Source organism: Lolium rigidum, chromosome 3 (assembly GCF_022539505.1).
Source record: "Lolium rigidum isolate FL_2022 chromosome 3, APGP_CSIRO_Lrig_0.1, whole genome shotgun sequence".
NCBI lineage: Eukaryota > Viridiplantae > Streptophyta > Magnoliopsida > Poales > Poaceae > Lolium > Lolium rigidum.
Genome location: NC_061510.1, coordinates 256,009,217 through 256,026,171, shown reverse-complemented (window position 1 = coordinate 256,026,171; position 16,955 = coordinate 256,009,217). Strand labels below are relative to the sequence as shown.

At 47.2% G+C, this 16,955-nt stretch overlaps 1 protein-coding gene and 1 non-coding gene across 2 annotated transcripts; both read left to right on the top strand.

Annotated features, from left to right (window-relative positions):
* The first annotated feature begins 14,355 nt into the window (after positions 1–14,355).
* On the top strand, positions 14,356–14,427 carry TRNAP-CGG. Its single transcript has one exon. It is a non-coding gene; the product is annotated as a tRNA-Pro (tRNA).
* A 450-nt stretch (positions 14,428–14,877) lies between these two features.
* On the top strand, positions 14,878–15,871 carry LOC124699362 (alpha carbonic anhydrase 7-like). Its single transcript, XM_047231675.1, has 2 exons — positions 14,878–15,183; positions 15,314–15,871. Exons 1-2 carry the CDS (start codon positions 14,878–14,880, stop codon positions 15,869–15,871), a joined length of 864 nt encoding a protein of 287 aa, XP_047087631.1.
* The last annotated feature ends 1,084 nt before the right edge of the window (positions 15,872–16,955 follow it).

Here is a 16,955-nt window from a genome sequence, read left to right as displayed (position 1 = left end):
TGTGGGCGTGGTTTATGTGGGGTTGACCTGGTTTTCGCCCGGTTTTTTTTAAAAAAATAGGCACCTCCTTCTTAATTAATGAACAGGCAAAACTTTTACATTCCTTAAAAAGAAACTTGAGATCGGTTCACTACGGGATGTGTCAGGGTTGCCACCGTTTCCGGTTCTAGTCAGGTCTTTTTGGTCCCGTTGCAATGCAGGGACGGAAAAAAACCTTGCGCTACCGAGTTCGGACCCGCTCGCATCCTGGGCAACCTGGGACAAAAGATTGAAAAGCGACGCCGCCCAATCGTACAAGTCCATATAAGCATCCAGCACACCAATAGAACCCTACAAGAGCCGCCTAAATTAACCCGCCGCCGCCGTTTCTCCTTGGTCTTCGCGTCTGGTCTCCGTGAAGCCGGCCGGTTACGGAAGCCTGCAGCCATCAGCCATGGACCAGACGGAGGACCTGCCCGCCGACGCGCTCGCCAACATCCTCGGCCGCCTCAAGGCGTGCGACCTCGCTGCGTCCCGCTGCGTCCGCAAGGCGTGGCGTGCCGTCGTCGACGGCCACGGCCTGCTGCTCCCGCACGTCGTCCCCCACTTGGTGCAGGGCATCTTCATCAACTACATCGACTACGAGCACCCGCACTGGTTCTCGCGCCCCTCAGCTCAGAAGCCGGTGATCCACGGCAACCTAGACTTCTTGCCCGGCTACACGTCGCATTCTGGCATGAGCGATATCCTTGATCACTGCAATGGCCTCACTCTCTATGAGGATTTGAGGAAGCTCTGGGTGGTCAACCCCGCCACGAGACGCTGGGATCTTATCCCCAGCAAGAATGACGGCCGCAACCACCCATACCTTGCGTTTGACCCTGCGGTCTCACCACACTATGAGGTGTTTTCGATCCCCGATGTACCTAAGAAGGCGGTACCACCAGTGCCTGACGAGCAAGAAGACCCACACAATTCCATGGAGTGGCCACCGTCCTTGTGGATACTAGACGTGTTCTCGTCTACTGTAAGGCAATGGCAGAAGAGGTCATTTGTCCGCCAAGACGACGCTGCGGACACAGTGACAAGCGTTCAAGCAGATCCATGGAGTCCTGAAAATAAGTGTTTTGGTGGTCCGAGGTGGCGCTACAGTGTATACTGGAGCGGATCACTCTATGTGCATTGTCGTGGTGCGTTTGTTGCAAGGTATCACCATATTTGCAAAATTATACCTTCTCAATTCTTGTATCACTATATTCTCTTATGTGAATGAATCTTACTGTTGACATTTTTTCTCACTGAACGGATATTTGCAGGTTCTCCTTGTCAAGTGGCAAGTACCAAGTTATAAAAATGCCACCAGATGTTGGGGAAAGCAAAAATGCACAATATCTTGGGAAATCGAAAGAAGGAGTGTCCCTTGCAACAATATGCGATAATTATCGACTCAGGGTTTTTAACCTTGTTGAATCAAACGGGCAAATGGATTGGGAGCTGAAGCATAATGTTGGTCTTCATCCATTGAAATCATTAACGTTCCGTGACTTTAGAGGATTCAAGAAAACATGGACCTTAGATGATGAAGTTGAAGATGATGATGAATATGATGATGATGATGATGATGATGATGATGATGATGATGATGATGATGATGATGATGATGATGATGATGATGATGATGATGAGGGGGAGGAGGAGGAGGAGGATGAAGAAGAAGAAGGAGAAGGAGAAGAGGATGAAGAAACGGAACACGATGAGGGAGAAGAAGGAGAAATAGATGAAATGCATATGGAATGGAACTCTGACAATGATAATATTCTGAATACTGAAGATGATGATGGTGGCTGCTTCGATAACCTCTACTTTCTTGGGTTTCACCCATACAAAGAGGTGGTATTCTTGGGCTATTCACCATTTATAGCAGTGACTTATGATTTGAGAAGCTCGAAGATACAGTATCTTGGCAAAATGCGCCCAAAAGATTACTACAGTGCGCATACAAATGGAATGTACGAAGCATATTTGTACACCCCTTGCATGATTGGGGACCTTCAAAAGCATGTTTCGATGAGTCATCGCAGAGATTCTAGCATTTTGGGAGCAAGGAGATTAAGCATGTTTTAACCAGTCATCGCAAAGAGGCTGCAACATTTTGGTAGAAAATACATTGATAAACGATACCCAGTTGTGTTTTGGGGTTTGGATTTGTATTCTTAGCGACCAATCACCGCTTCCAAACTGATCGTGGTCTGTTATATGCTTAACACTTCTGTAGATTATTGTTTCTTCTCGTAAGGTTCTGCTTAAATGGCAAGAAGACATAGCCGCTTGCATTTTTCTCTGATACCTTCAGCTATTTAATCACTTTCATACATGCATAGGTAGACACGTGGCTTTGTATTCCTGTAAATTTGCACCGTTTTAGTTTTATTAGGACCTGCCATGTTCTGGAGTTGCTTTTTTTTTTCTGTGCTTTCCAATTCTGAAAGTAATTGATTTCGATAGCTTGGCTGGACGACGGACTCGCTAGTACCACGACTTCAGCGTCTGGAACACCGGCCTGTGCGTCCAGATCACCAGACCGCTGGTAGCCGAATCTGCTGGCACCAAAGGGGTATCGACTGAAGTCTGAAGATGCATATAGGTAGGTTGTAGGATGCAGTTGTTTTCTGACGTCTGAACATGTATACATGTGTCTAAAATGCCACCAATATATTCAGTTTCTGCGTCGTTTCTGTTGTTATATCGGTGAGATTGTGAGAAATAACAGGGAAGTAATTACTCCGTACAATACATAAAACCACAGCTATAACCTGTTTGTAATACTTGCTCTGTCCTTGATCTCTTCTATAAAGGTTAAGGCTGCCTAAACGCCTGCTGAAGTTACAGGTAAAGAACACATATACTCCGTAGCTAGGATGCAGGCAGCACGAGATGTTCCATGGTTTCCACCGTCTCCCAAGTTCGATTCTGGTCACTCTGCGCTGCAGAAACGCCTCTCCGCTACCGAGTTGGAATTGGCTGGCACTCTGGGTAACGTGGGCAAGATTGACAAGCGTCAAGCGACGCGGCCCAATTGCACAAGTCCATATAAAGCATCTGGCCCTGCTGTATATCTCTGCTTTCTCTAGCAGAATCCTACACGATCGGCTGGGTTGCTCTGCCGCCGATAGGCACCGCCGCCGTATCTCTCGGTTGGTCTTCGCCTCTGCTCTCCGTGAAGGCGGTCGCGGAAGGCAGCCATGGGAGCCCTGTCTGACGACGCGCTCGCCGACATCCTCGGCCGCCTCGAGGCGTGCGACCTCGCCGCGTCCCGCTGTGTCCGCAAGCCGTGGCGCGCCGTCGTAGACGCCCGCGGCCTGCTACTCCCGCTCGTCCTCCCGCACTCGGTGCACGGCATCTTTGTCAACTACATCGACCACGAGCGCCCGCACTGCTTCTCGCGCCCCTCGGCGCAAAAGCCCATGATCGACTGTAACTTCTTGCCTGGTTATACGGAGGATTTTAACCCTATCGTGGGCTCGTGGCCTCGTGGGTCACTGCAACGGTCTCTTGCTCTATCAGAAATATATTCAGCTCTATGTGGTCAACCCCGCCACGAGACGGTGGGACCGTCTCCGCTGCAAGAATGACGACCACCACCCATATCTTGTGTTTGACCCTGCCGTTTCACCACATTATGAGGTGTTTTTATCCCAGATATACCTAACAGGAAGCAAGAGAGGCAAGAAAACCCACCCGGTTCCATGAAATGGCCACCGTCGCTTTGGATGTTAGACGTGTTCTCATCTGGTACACGGAAATGGCAGAAGAGATCATTTGCCCGTCAAGGTGAGGCCGTGGGGACTGTGATTAGTGTTCGAGTAGACCCATTGAAGCCAAAATCTGTGTCTTTTGGTGGCCCCAGGCGGCGCTATGGTGTATATTGGGGCGGATCACTCTACATGACAGCATTGTCATGGTGCATTTGTTGCAAGGTATTATATCTGGCGCATCATTAGAAAATTACCTTCTCCAGTCTTGTGTCTCTAGTTTCTTTTATGTGTGAATCTTTCTATGCAAATACTACAACATAAAAAGTGCCGACAGTTTTTTTTTCAATTAATTGATATTTGCAGGTTCTCCTTGTCAAATGCCAAGTCGAGGTTATAAAAATGCCACGAGGCATCGGAGAAAGACAAAATGCACAGTATATTGGGAAATCGGAAAAAAGGGGTGTCCCTTGCAACACTAAATGATGATTATCGACTCCAGGTTTTTAACCTCGTTGAATTAGATGGGCAAATAGATTGAGCGCTCGAGCATAATGTTGATCTTAAGCCATTGCCATCAATAATGTTGAGTGACTTTGAAGAATTTAAGAAAACCCGGACCTTAGATGGTGATGTTGATGTTATGATGATGATGATGATGAAGAAGACAATTGATTGGGGAGGAGGGGGTCCAGAAGAAGGAAAAGCAACAGGAAGCGATGGCATGCTAAGAGAGGATAACCTGGAATGGAGTTTTGATGATGATGACGACGACGACGATGGACATGACGATGACGATGTCGATGATGATGAAAATGATGATGACAGTGGCAACGACAATGACGTGGAATGGAACACAAACGATGAAAATGTTATGAATACTGAAGATGATAGAGGTTGCTCCACTAATCTTTATTTTCTTGGGTTTGATACCTATAGGGAGGTGGTTTTCTTGGGCTTATCATCACCACTTATAGGACTGGCTTATCATTTAAGAAGCTCGAAGATTGAGTATCTTGGAAAAATGCGTCCAAAAAGATTACCATCTTGCACCCACAAATGTATTGTATGAAGCATATTTGTACACCCCTGCATGATCGGGGAGCTTCAAAACCATGTTTCGTCATCGCGTGAACCGAGGCATAGCCCGATGGTTGGTGGGCTGATGCATCCCCGTCCACCCAAGTTCGAATCTTTGTACTCGCAATTTGGTGTTGTGCACACAATCACTTATAGTAAACATACATCGCTTTGGGTTCCTTCCCTTTAAAGCCAAATCATTTTTTTATGTTTCGTCATCGCAGAGACTGGCATTTTGGCAGCAAGGAGGTTAATTAAGTTTTCAACAACTCATCACAAAGAGATTATAGCATTTTGGCAGAAAAAACATTAATAAACGATACCCAGTTGTATTTGGGGTTCTGATTTTTATACTAAACGATTGATTATTCACTTACAAACGTATTATGTAGTTTATTGTTTCTTCTTGTAAGGTTTTTCTGAAGTGAAACGAAGTCTTAGCCGCATGCATTCTTCATCTATTTCAATTTTCGACATGTATACATATGGTAATGTATTCATGCCAAATTTGCGCCGTTTTAATTTTAGATAGGACCTGCTTACATGGTTTGGAATTGCTTTCATTTTTGTGCTTTCCAATTTTGAAAGTAGTTGATTGCGATCGCACGACGGGACTATGGACTCACTAGTACCGTACCACGACATCGTCGTCAGGAACGCCGGCCTGTGCGTTCAGATCACCAGGGGGCTGCTCGCCAAGTCCGCCGACATCAACGATGGTGTGGGCGTTGCCGCGTTGGATGATATATAGGTAGTAGCAGGATGCAGCTTTTTTCTACTTTTTTTTTTGCGAGGGAAAAGAGATTTTATTAAATAGCAGGGTTACATTCAGATACAATAATATCAGCTATTTCTGGCAGGGGACGCCCAGAGACATCTCTGTTTTCCCCTGGACCCTACCCAACTGGGCAAGCTCAAGACTTGCATTATTTGCATCCCTACTAATCTTAACTACTCCCTCCGTCCCCAGTTCGCAAGGCAAATTTTCAAAAAATATTTGTCCCAAAATCCCTCACCTCCTAGGCACATTTTGCATTTAATGTGGGAGTAAACTAATTTATTTTTGCATGCAAACACTCCTCTTTTCATCTCCCACCATGCACTAGTACTCCATGCATGTGAAACCACCACGCACTAGTACTCCATGCATGTGAAAGAGTTTCAGTTTTTGCATGTTGTGTGTGATCGGCCGGCAATTTCGTGCATACAATTGAATTAAAGGGTACTCCCTCGGCGCATGTATGAAGGAGTAGAAAATAACTCAACAGTTTTTACGTGCATGTATGAAAATTAATTGCAGCGCCGCTGTTACTCCTACTCGTTTTTACGTGCAAATTTGGAGCCAATGGGAATTCACCTTGGGCCAAGATATTTGAAAACTTTGCCTTGCGAACTGGGACGGAGGGAGTAGCTTGGTTTCTCTTTCCCTTAACAGGTCTCTTATAGCATTGATCCGAAAAGCATGGACAGAGACGTTTGGAGTGTTCTGCTGAATCCATTTGATACATTCCAAACAATCTGATTCTTCTATGAAGTTCATTGGAGTCCAGAGCAGGGCGAGCTTGGCGCCCTCCTCGATCGCCAAGAGCTCGGCCTCTAGGGCGTCTTGGCAATTCAGCAATTGTCGACACGCCGTGAAGATGACCTTTCCCTGGCAGTCCCGCAACACCATGCCTATACATGTGTGTCTTAAATACTATGAATGCAAGGTTTATTAAGGTTATGTCTCGTTTGTATTATCGAGTTTAAGTCAAGCAAGTAGTTATGATTTGGTCTTGCTCCACACGTGACTTGTGCCCCCGGCTGTGCATCCCAGAGAGCTACTCGCCAGGTCTGCCGGCGGCAAGAGTGTGTGGACTGAAGTCTGAAGATGGCTATAGGTAGGACGCAGTTGTTTTCTGCACAAGTCTGAACATGCGTATGTGTGTCTAAAATGCCACCAACGCAAGATTTATTCAGGTTCCGTGTCCTTCCTATTGCTGTCACGTTGAGCGTGTGACAAGCAACATGTGAGTATCTCTCCTAGTCTCCTTGATCTCTTCTCTGTCCTCTAAGGATGTGTTCGGTTCCAGAATGGCAAGGAACGGGATGGAACCGTCCCGTGCCTAGCTCCCATCCTGACGTTCGGTTCCAGAATTCTGAGGAATGGGATGGAACCAACTCGTTCCCCGAAAGAGCATATTCCCAGAATATGCCGTTCCAATCGGCCGGACCGCGCGGAACGAGCTCAATCAGCTCGCTAATCCTTTTCTCTCCTCCAGCGCGGAACGAGCTCGACCAGCCAGCGCGGCGGCGGCCAGCCAGCACGGCGGCGGCGGCCAGGGAGCGCGGCGGCCAGGGAGCGTGGCGGCGGGGCTAGCCAGGGAGGCGGCGGCCAGCCAGCACGGCGGCGGCGGCCAGGGAGCGCGGCGGCGGGGCCAGCCAGCGCGGCGGCGGGGCCAGCCTAGCGTGCAGGCGACGCGGATTAGGCAGTATTAGGCATAATTTAGGTTAATTAAAAATTTAGATTAAATTAGGGTCTAATTAATAGAGTATTTAGACTAATTAGGTTCTTTGCTATTCCAGTGCAACCGAACACAAGTATGAAGTGGAATGGAATGGAGTGGAATGGAATGGAATGGAATGGTTCCATTCCATTCCATTTCATCCTAAAACCGAACACATCCTAACAGATGGAATACTTTGTAGTTTGTACATCCTCTTGATCGTTTTATAAAAGTGTTATTTTGTCTTGACGGTGAACGGCAGGAGAAAACCGGACCCAAAAACCGTACATCGCACGGTTAATTCATGGGAACCGGCAAAAAACCACACACACAACTCATGCCACATCATTTGTGTCGGATACAAAAGCCCCTAGACCTAAGAATAGAGGCCATACCTTATATCCAACACAGACAAACCCTGGAAACACACAAGTACTCTCCCATTGGCACCGCACAGCTGTGCACCCTCGCAACAAAAGTGGTCAAGCATTGACCAGTACTAAGGCGTGCACCACCTCTAGCGCCTCAGGCGTATGTTGCTTCTTGTACATCTGCAGATAGTGTTGCATCTTCTCATTCATGACTTCTTCATTGGCTTTCCCTTTGCTCTTGATTTTTGGAACCTCTCCAAAAGCCTCCGCCCGCCTTTACTGTGCGTGCTTGGCTACAGGAATGTCACAATCTTTGTTTTTGTTGTCCAACCAGCAGATGCGTCGCGCTAAGAGAGATGGAGTAGCCTCCCCCAACTGCGCATTTTGGGGCGAGCTCGACACAGCGAGAGCAAGATCTTCGAGGAACTCCCCCCACGGAGAAGGCGAGGCCCTCTCAAGTGGCTCATCATCATCCATATGGATCAACTCCTTTGAAGACTTGTCGGTGCAAGGTGCTCCGGAAACCTCCAGTTCCCCAAAAGTCGAATGCTCATCAGGCTCCACCTCAGACATCTCCATGTCAAAACAAGATGCCACTATTTCAACATCCACCTTGGCCTGCTCCTCAGCGTCTTGCATCACCCTCTCGGTTAGAGACAAATGCCAAATCAGGAGGATCATCCGTAGCCTGCACCCCCATCATCCCTCTACTCCCAAAGGCACCCTGCACAGAGGCAACCAAGTCGCGAAGAGGCCGGAAACATGGCCTGCAACTCACTGATTAGCGCCTCTGCCTGGGCTGCAAGGAAAGGCTTTAGCAGAAGCAAAACCGCTACAGAATCGCCTAGAGCAGCCGCAGATACGTCTTGAGCAGCCGCAAAATGACCCGAAACAGCCGCAAGATCGTCCGGATGAGCAACCACCGATGCCCAGGAGCGAAGAGACGCCGAAGGCGAGCCACTGGGCATGTCACTCTCACGACATGGAGGAGCTGGAGGCGAGCGACCATGGCTAGCAGCTGGAGGCGCAGTAGCAGCTGCCCACGAGCGATCCAAAGGCCGGCGAGGACTACCTGCAGGCCAGACGGGAATGGAGGGGATCCTGATTGGCTTGCCGATGGCCCGATGCTTCCAGCAGACGCGTTCGCGGTGACCAGAGCGGCGGCATGCCAAGCATCCGATGCATCCAAGACAGGCGGCAATGCGGTGGTCAGGCTCCAAGCACCGAAAACACATGCCGTGCGCCCTCCGCCAGAAGGCAGGCTCGGGCCCACAAGAGTGCGGCCCGTGAGGCCGCACAGGGCCCCAAATTTTTGGGGGCCCATTAATCCAACTTAACCTATATATTATACATACTTCAGATTACATAAACAAAACCATTCGAGCCTAGTGCTGGTGCGTCGGTTTGGTAGATGGTAAGTGCTATATGGTGGCTCGATTCTCAAATGAGGCTACTACCCATATTTTTCTTCGTTTGACTTTTTCTATTCCGATTGATGTCTACAAGGCAAATATTTAATTATTCAATTTATTAGCATTGAACAATCCTTATTTTTTTCTTTTCTCCGACCTTTTCTTATTCTGATTGGTGTCTATGAGGCAAATACTTAATTATTCAATTTATTAGCATTGAATAAAACTCACATAAGCTGCATGTATAAATCATACTCTCTCTATCTCAGTTTACTAGGCCTGCACGTGTATCTAGGTCGTCAATTTGATCTATATAATAAAAATTATATAACAAAAAAAACCATTAGAAAATATAAAATCTAAAGTTCTATTGGTGTGTTTTTTGTAATATATATCTTATTTTAATTTGGTCAAATTAACGACCTAGAGATACGTGTTAAACTAGTAAACTGAAACGGAGGGAGTACTATACCTAGTCTAATAGTACTCTTTAACCAATTTCTTGTTTAATTCTTAAACATGTCAGAAAAATTATACTACGGTACCTCGACTTCTCGTATTTAAATTAAATAATTAATCACTACGATTTTTCATTATATAGATTGAGATAAATTTGATATGTTGGTATTATATATTCGTACAATGGGGGAGGAGAAGGCTTATCTATGTACATGTACTCGTTGCGTATAGCTTTATTTCTTACTTCTTCCATTCTATAAGCCATATAGTTTTTGGCACGAAAATTAAGGACCGCATATTGAGAGAAAATTACACCAAGTTTAGGTGCGATTTACCCTATACATTTGACATGAGAAAATAGAGGACTTTGCATAAGATAAGAAAATATAATCAAATCCCTAAAAAAAACAATTCCATACAAGTGGTGTGTCGTACTAGTCTATATTCTGTATTTTTTTTCTCAAAAAACTATATGGCTTATATTCAGAAATGGAGGGAGTAGTTTTTAAATCCCAAAAGCTTTAAATACATCAAAACCATTAGGTGTAGGTTTTTTTGTTGAACCATCGGTTCGGTCGTGTTTTTAAACTATATTCTCTTTAAACAATCTGAAGAGGATCTTACCACTGAGTTTAGAATCTATGAGCGCATCTATCTGAAACATATATACATTATTATTATTCATTAGTTATATTTCTCTGGTGAGATAGGGCCCCATTTAAATTCGCACAGGGCCCCGAATTTTGCCGGCACGGCCCTGCCTGAAGGCGATGGCACGGTCAGCCCTCTCAAAATGAGGAGAAGAGGGCGGCTTGCTCCGCTGCAGTTGACGACGCTCGTGCACCTCCTGCCAACCCATCTTGCCACCGACCACTTCCGGAACAGCACATGTCGGCCCAAGCACCCGCGGCTTGAAGTTGGACGGGAGCTTGTCCGGAGGAGGCAGCAGCAGGGGCGCAGGGGCTGGAGCGGCTGGGGCAAAGATAAAGAACACGTATGGTATGTTTTCCGTAAAAACCACATATAGAGTAGTATATTGCAGCTGTACCTATTAGTTAGGGTGGGCATTCGGTCTAGACCGAAATTTCGGGTTTTGCATTTCGGTCTTTTTTTAGATCGGTCTTAAAATTTTGAAAACCGAATTTCACTGAAAATATTGCTAACCGAAAATTTCGGGTTCACGACATTTCGGTCTTTATTTCGGTCATGACCGTATTGTGCAATAGAGGCTGGTTTTGGCAGTATTAACCTATAATTCCAACAAAATTGCAAAGCATACTTTGATATCTAATCAATACGATAATCTTAATAAGTCATGTCATGCAAGATATACAAAAATTTGGCAAACCAGCCAAAAAAAACACTCACGGGAAGATATACAAAAATTTGGCAAACCATTCGATTTAGAATTGGCCTTGATACTACGGTTGCAATATTTGCATGTGCCTGATACAAGAATTTTCATCTCATTCAGATTCTTGGTGAAATGCTTCCACACTTCTGATCTTGGTGCCATTTGCCTTCTCGCTTCCTTCTTCCCAGTATCTTCTTTATTTTCTCCATCTTTGTCATCTTCAATATGCACAATCTCATTATCTTTAGTAATTTCTTCAGGTTCAGACATCTAACAACAAAGATACACAACAGTGGCAGTGATTATTAAAGAAAACAAGATGATCTAATTTGGACAACACTGGCAACGCATGATATATCACATAATTTGGACAGTAAATCTAAAATGACTGCTGCTCACAAACCATCTAACCAAATTTCGCAAATAAATAATCTATGGAAAGGTTGAATCATGATCTACAACATTTACGTATGTACTAACTCCAAATTGTGAGTGAATAAGACAAAGATTAAGTTCTCTGAACTTGGTTACATTTACGTATGTACTAACTCACGTTGCAGTTGCAGGAGCCAGGAGCTGCTTGATTCTCTTGTAGCTCGTCGATGCTGTGCCGTCCGCGTAGAAGTGTAGGAGCTGCGGCTGGCCGCCTGCTTCAAGAATGATGGCCCGGCCGGCGACCAGCTTGCGCGGCAGTCCTGCGATGGCCTGGCAAGAGGAGCACCGGTGGATGATGGTGGGTGAGGCGCTCGCTCCATCCCGTGATGGGATTATATGGTGGGCGAGCAGGAGGGGCGCCGGGTGCCGGCGTTAGCCGAGGCGGCGGTCGCGTCGGGACTGCTTCCGCTACGGAGTAGATCGATTGGGGAATTGGAGTGTCGCCCTCGCCGCGTGGAGTTCTCGAGAAATCTACAATAATGACGTACTTATAGCTGGGCCGCTGGGCCGCTGGGCTGCTGAGATGATTGCACACTAACTCGGTCTATTCGGTTATTCGGTCTATTTGATTGTAATGCCCGAATTAACCATATAAATTTCGGTCTAAAAATTTTTCTACCCAAATTTTCAATCGGTCTTTTCGATCTCGGTCTATTCGGTTTCGGTCTCGGTCCTTTCGGTTTTGGTCTTTGGTTATCGGTTTTCTGCCCACCGTGACCTATTAGTACGATCGAGACGTGTCAGCTGGATTTCCTCCGTGTACCGCTGCAGAAACGCCTCTCCGCTACAGACTTGGAATTGGCTAGCACTTTGGACGCCGGACCCGCAGTCTTTCTCATCTTTTATGGAACAGAACCCTACACGTACGATCGCCTAAACCCGCCGCCGCCGTTTCTCTCGGCTGGTCTCGGTGAAGGCGGCCGCAGAAGGCAGCCATGGACCAGACGGAAGCCCTGCCGGACGACGCTCTCGCCGACATCCTCGGCCGCCTCGAGGCGTGCGACCTCGCGGCGTCCCGCTGCGTCCGCGAGACATGGCGTGCCGTCGTCGACGCCCGCGGCCTGCTTCTCCCGCACGTTCTCCCGCACTCGCTGCACGGCTTCTTCATCAACTACATCGACCACAAGCGCCCACGCTGCTTCTCGCGCCCCACGGCGAAGAAGCCCGTGATCGACGGCAACCTAGATTTCTTGCCCGGCTACGATGAGGATTCTAACCCGATCGTAGATCACTGCAACGGACTCTTGCTCTTTAAGTATTGGATGAACTTCTGCGTGGTCAACCCAACCACGAGACGGTGGGAGCCTATCCGCTACATGGATGACGAAGGCCGCAACGCGTACCTCGTGTTCGATCCTGCCTCCTCGCCGCACTATGAGGTGCTTTTAATCCCAGATGTACCCAAGAAGGTAATTCTACCCTCGCATGACGAGCAAGAAGATCCACACGATTCTATGGAATGGCCACCATCCTTGTGGATGTTAGACGTGTTCTCATCCAGTGCAAAGAAATGGCAGAAGAGATCCTTTGCCCGCGAAGGCACGGCCGTGGGGACTGTGACTAGAGTTCGAGCAGATCCATTAGTGCCAAGATCTATGGGTTTCAATAATGGTCCGAGGTGGCGCTGTGGTGTGTATTGGGGCCGATCACTCTATGTTCACTGTCGTGGTGCGTATGTTGCAAGGTATTACAGCGCATCTTCGCAAAATGACATTCTTTCTCAATTGTTTGTTTAAGTAGTGTTCCTCTTATGTGTTAGACTTGCTACAAACATTGTCGTAGCATCGATATCTTTGACACATGTTTTTTTTCCCGATGAACTGCTATTTTCAGGTTCTCTTTAACAGGTGGTATGTATCAAGTAATAAAAATGCCAGAATATATTCCGGAAAGCAAACCTGCACAATATCTTGGGAAGTCGGAAAATGGGGTGTACCTTGCGACAATACACTATGTGTATCAAATTCGAATCTATAACCTTGTCGAGTCAAACACACAAATAGATTGGGTCTTGAAGCACTATGTTGATGTTGAGCCATGGGTATCTGTATGGTTGTGTGACCTCAGCAGATTTAAAAAAACTTGGACCTTAGATGGCGATGACGACAAATACGAGAGAGAAAAAGGGGATAATATAGGATGGAACTTCGACAACGAGAACGATGGTGATGATGACCCGGATGAAGACCGAAGGGAAGAAGTACAAGATGAAAAAGAGAAAGGAAAAGTAGGAGGAGAACACAATGGAAACCAAATGGTGGAGAATCTGGAATGGGACTCCGACCATGATAATGATCTGACTATCCAAGAAGAGTACGGATACTTACCCCACGACTTCTCATTTCTTGGTTTCCACCCTTACAAAGAGGTTATTTTCATGGGGTTACCATCATTTGTAGGAGTGGCTTATCATTTGAAAAACTCAAAGATTCAATATCTTGGCAATATGCGCCCAGATTACTACCGTGGGTCTGGAAATGGTTTTTATGAATCGTTTCCATATACCCCTTGCATGATCGGGAATCTTCGAAAGGATGCTTCATGGAGTGAGCGCAGAGGTTAGAGCATTTTGTCAGCAAAGAGGCAAAGAAAGGACACCTTCATGAGTTATCGTCCCTTTCAAACTGCTGTTGGTTTGCTCTGTGGTTAACATGTGCTCTGTATTATATAGATTATTTTTTTCTTCTTATATGGTTCTACACTTGTACTGAAGTGCCAATAAGTCACAGGCGCTTGCATTTCTCTGATTTCTTCAGCTATTTGATGACTTCTCTTAAGCTGTGTGTAATACTTGAACTTTTTAAGTAATTAAGCGCTTCTTATCGGAAAATAAAATTTGATGACTTCTCTACATGTGTAGATACTAGATAGACATGTGGTACTGAAATCAGGTCAGATTTGCACCATTTTAGTGCGAGCGGACTTATTCTTCAATGGTTTTTTTGTGTTTTCCAGTTCTGAAAGTAATCAGAATAATCAGGTTCAGGTTTCCTTCATTAGGTCCTTTGCTGGAAGTTTAAGCAAATTGGGTGTTTGGTCTAGTGGTATGATTCTCGCTTCGGGTGCGAGAGGTCGCGAGTTCGATTCTCGCAACACCCCCTTCAACATCTTTTTCTGCTCTTTTGGAAATATTGTGAGTGGAGAATAATTCAGTTCAATTCTAGCTGTGTTTTTTTATTATTATCGCAAGTTAATTCAAGCTACGTAATCACCGAGAGCCCTCTGCTTGCCCGCCGCCGTCTTTGTGGCGACCAGTCCAGCACAGGGACAACACGCGGTGGCGCGTCGGGAAGGAGAAGACGCACGTCAACGCTAGCATCAGTTCTATTCTTGGCGCAGAGTAAAATTAAGCGTCCCCCGATCTTCTACCTCCGCTCCCGTCCACCCGTTCAACTCGCCTTGCCAGTTTGGCGATCCCTGTAAATACACTTGCCGTAAAGAGGGCGACGCCGGTCTCGCGCGATCGATCCGCTCTCAAAAAAGCTCATTAGCTTTATGGTTCGAATTACATCAGGAGGACGAAGAGACGATCGATTCATGGTGCCGGCAATGGCGTCCCGTAGTGCCGTCCTCGTCTTGTTTGTCGCCGTTGCGGCATCGACCGTCGCCGTCGCTCTCGGTCAGCCGCCGGCCGGGCCGGACTATAGCTACGTACCTGGGACGAAGACGGGTCCGGAGAACTGGGCGAAGCTGAGCCCCAAGTACGGCGCCTGCAACGGCGGCGCTCCCGTGAGGAAGCAGTCCCCCATCGACATCGTCACCAAGAACGCCGTGTCCCGGCCCGACCTCGACTCCCTCAACCGCACCTACGTCGCTTCCGACGCCACCCTCATCAACGACGGCAAAGAGATCTCGGCAAGTCCCACATTCATATCGCGTCGATCCTGCAGCTGCTAGCTGTTGCTCGGTCGGGCTGAACCGACGCCGTGACGCGCGCGCGCGCGGTTCCACGTACTGATTGATCGGTTTGGCAATGGCAATGCAGATGACCTTCACCGGCAAGGGCAAGGTCGGCAGCGTGTCCATCGGCGGCAAGTCCTTCAGCTTCAAGAAGCTCCAGTGGCGCACGCCCTCGGAGCACACCATCAACGGCAAGCGCCACCCGCTGGAGGTCCAGCTCGTCCACGAGAGCGACGCCGGCACGGGCGAGCTCGCCATCATTGCCATCCTCTACAAGATCGGGGCGCTCGACTCCTTCTACTTCCAGCTCAAGAGGGAGCTGGCGGAGCTGGCTGCCGACCGGTGCAACTACGGCGTGGAGGACGCGCAATCGCCGATGGGGCTGGTGCACCTGCGCTCGCTGCAGAAGCGGACGGGGAGCTACTTCCGGTACATGGGCTCCCTGACGGCGCCGCCGTGCACGGAGAACGTGTACTGGAACGTCCTGGGCAAGGTGAGGCAGATGACCAAGGAGCAGCTCGACATGCTCCTCGCGCCACTGCCGCCCGCCGCAAGGCAGAACGCGCGCCCGGTGCAGCCACTAAACGGCAGGGTCGTCACATTTTACAACCCGCCCAACAGCACCATCTCCTTTCCGATGTGATCTGTCTGATCCACACCATACATTCATTCATGTGCTAATTAACCTAGAAATTAATTAATTTTCTGCTGCTGCTGCAATCGTGTATCACCATCACCGTACTGACCAATTAATCTCCTATTTTGCCTTGTCCCACTCTCTTTGTTAGTTATATTTTACTTGATCGGATGAACTGTTCTATGATCGTGGCCATAATGTTGTATTGATTAATATGATGAGTATCCAGATTCCAGAGGCTAATGATCTAAAACTCATTCTCAACCATCCATATCGGTGAGCATGTGTATTATTAGCCACTGATCCAGATTCCAGAGGCTAATGCTGTAAAATTCATTCTCGTTTATCTATATTCGGAATGGTTTTCTGAACTTTGCCTCCACATTTTAAAGTTTAGGCCCCAATTCTTCAGGGATCTTTTCCTTTTGGAAAATTCTTGACGCAACAAGTCAGAAGGGCAAAACTAAAATTGGACTGCAAATGAACAACATCTCAGATTAGCTCATAATAGTCAAGTTACACATGGCCACATACAACTGGATGGACTGCTGCGACGATTTCTTTAAGTCCATGCAGTCGTATGTGGCCATGTCCTCCTCGTTCTGATATATAGTTAACTTGACTATAATGACACGGGTTTTAAAATGCCAGCCAACATAACTCATGCTTGCATGATTGTATCCTGCAAGAAAAAAGACCAAAAGACTGTGCCAGGCAAAAAGATCCATGAAGATGAAGTTGTGTCGGATGGATGGTATTTACTTTTGTTTCTGTAGTTGTTCAAAAAAGTTGAAACTCTTAGATGTTAGGCTCGTTGAACTTTGGCCTCTGGTGTAGACGTTAAAGTCCGTGGATGATTATGTGAACTGTGTGTTTCATTTCCGATGAAATGGAACAAGGCGATGACGCCTTTCATCTAAAAAAAATCCAATTAGCGATTCGTCGCGGTGGACTGGCTAGTGGGAGCAACTGAAGAAGAGCTCCTCCCTGTGCTGTCTAGCGATGGTGATCGCGGAGCACTATCCCCTCCTCCTCGACTACACCACATAGCCAATGGGTTGAAAACGTTTTCTGTTTGAACGTTTCTTGT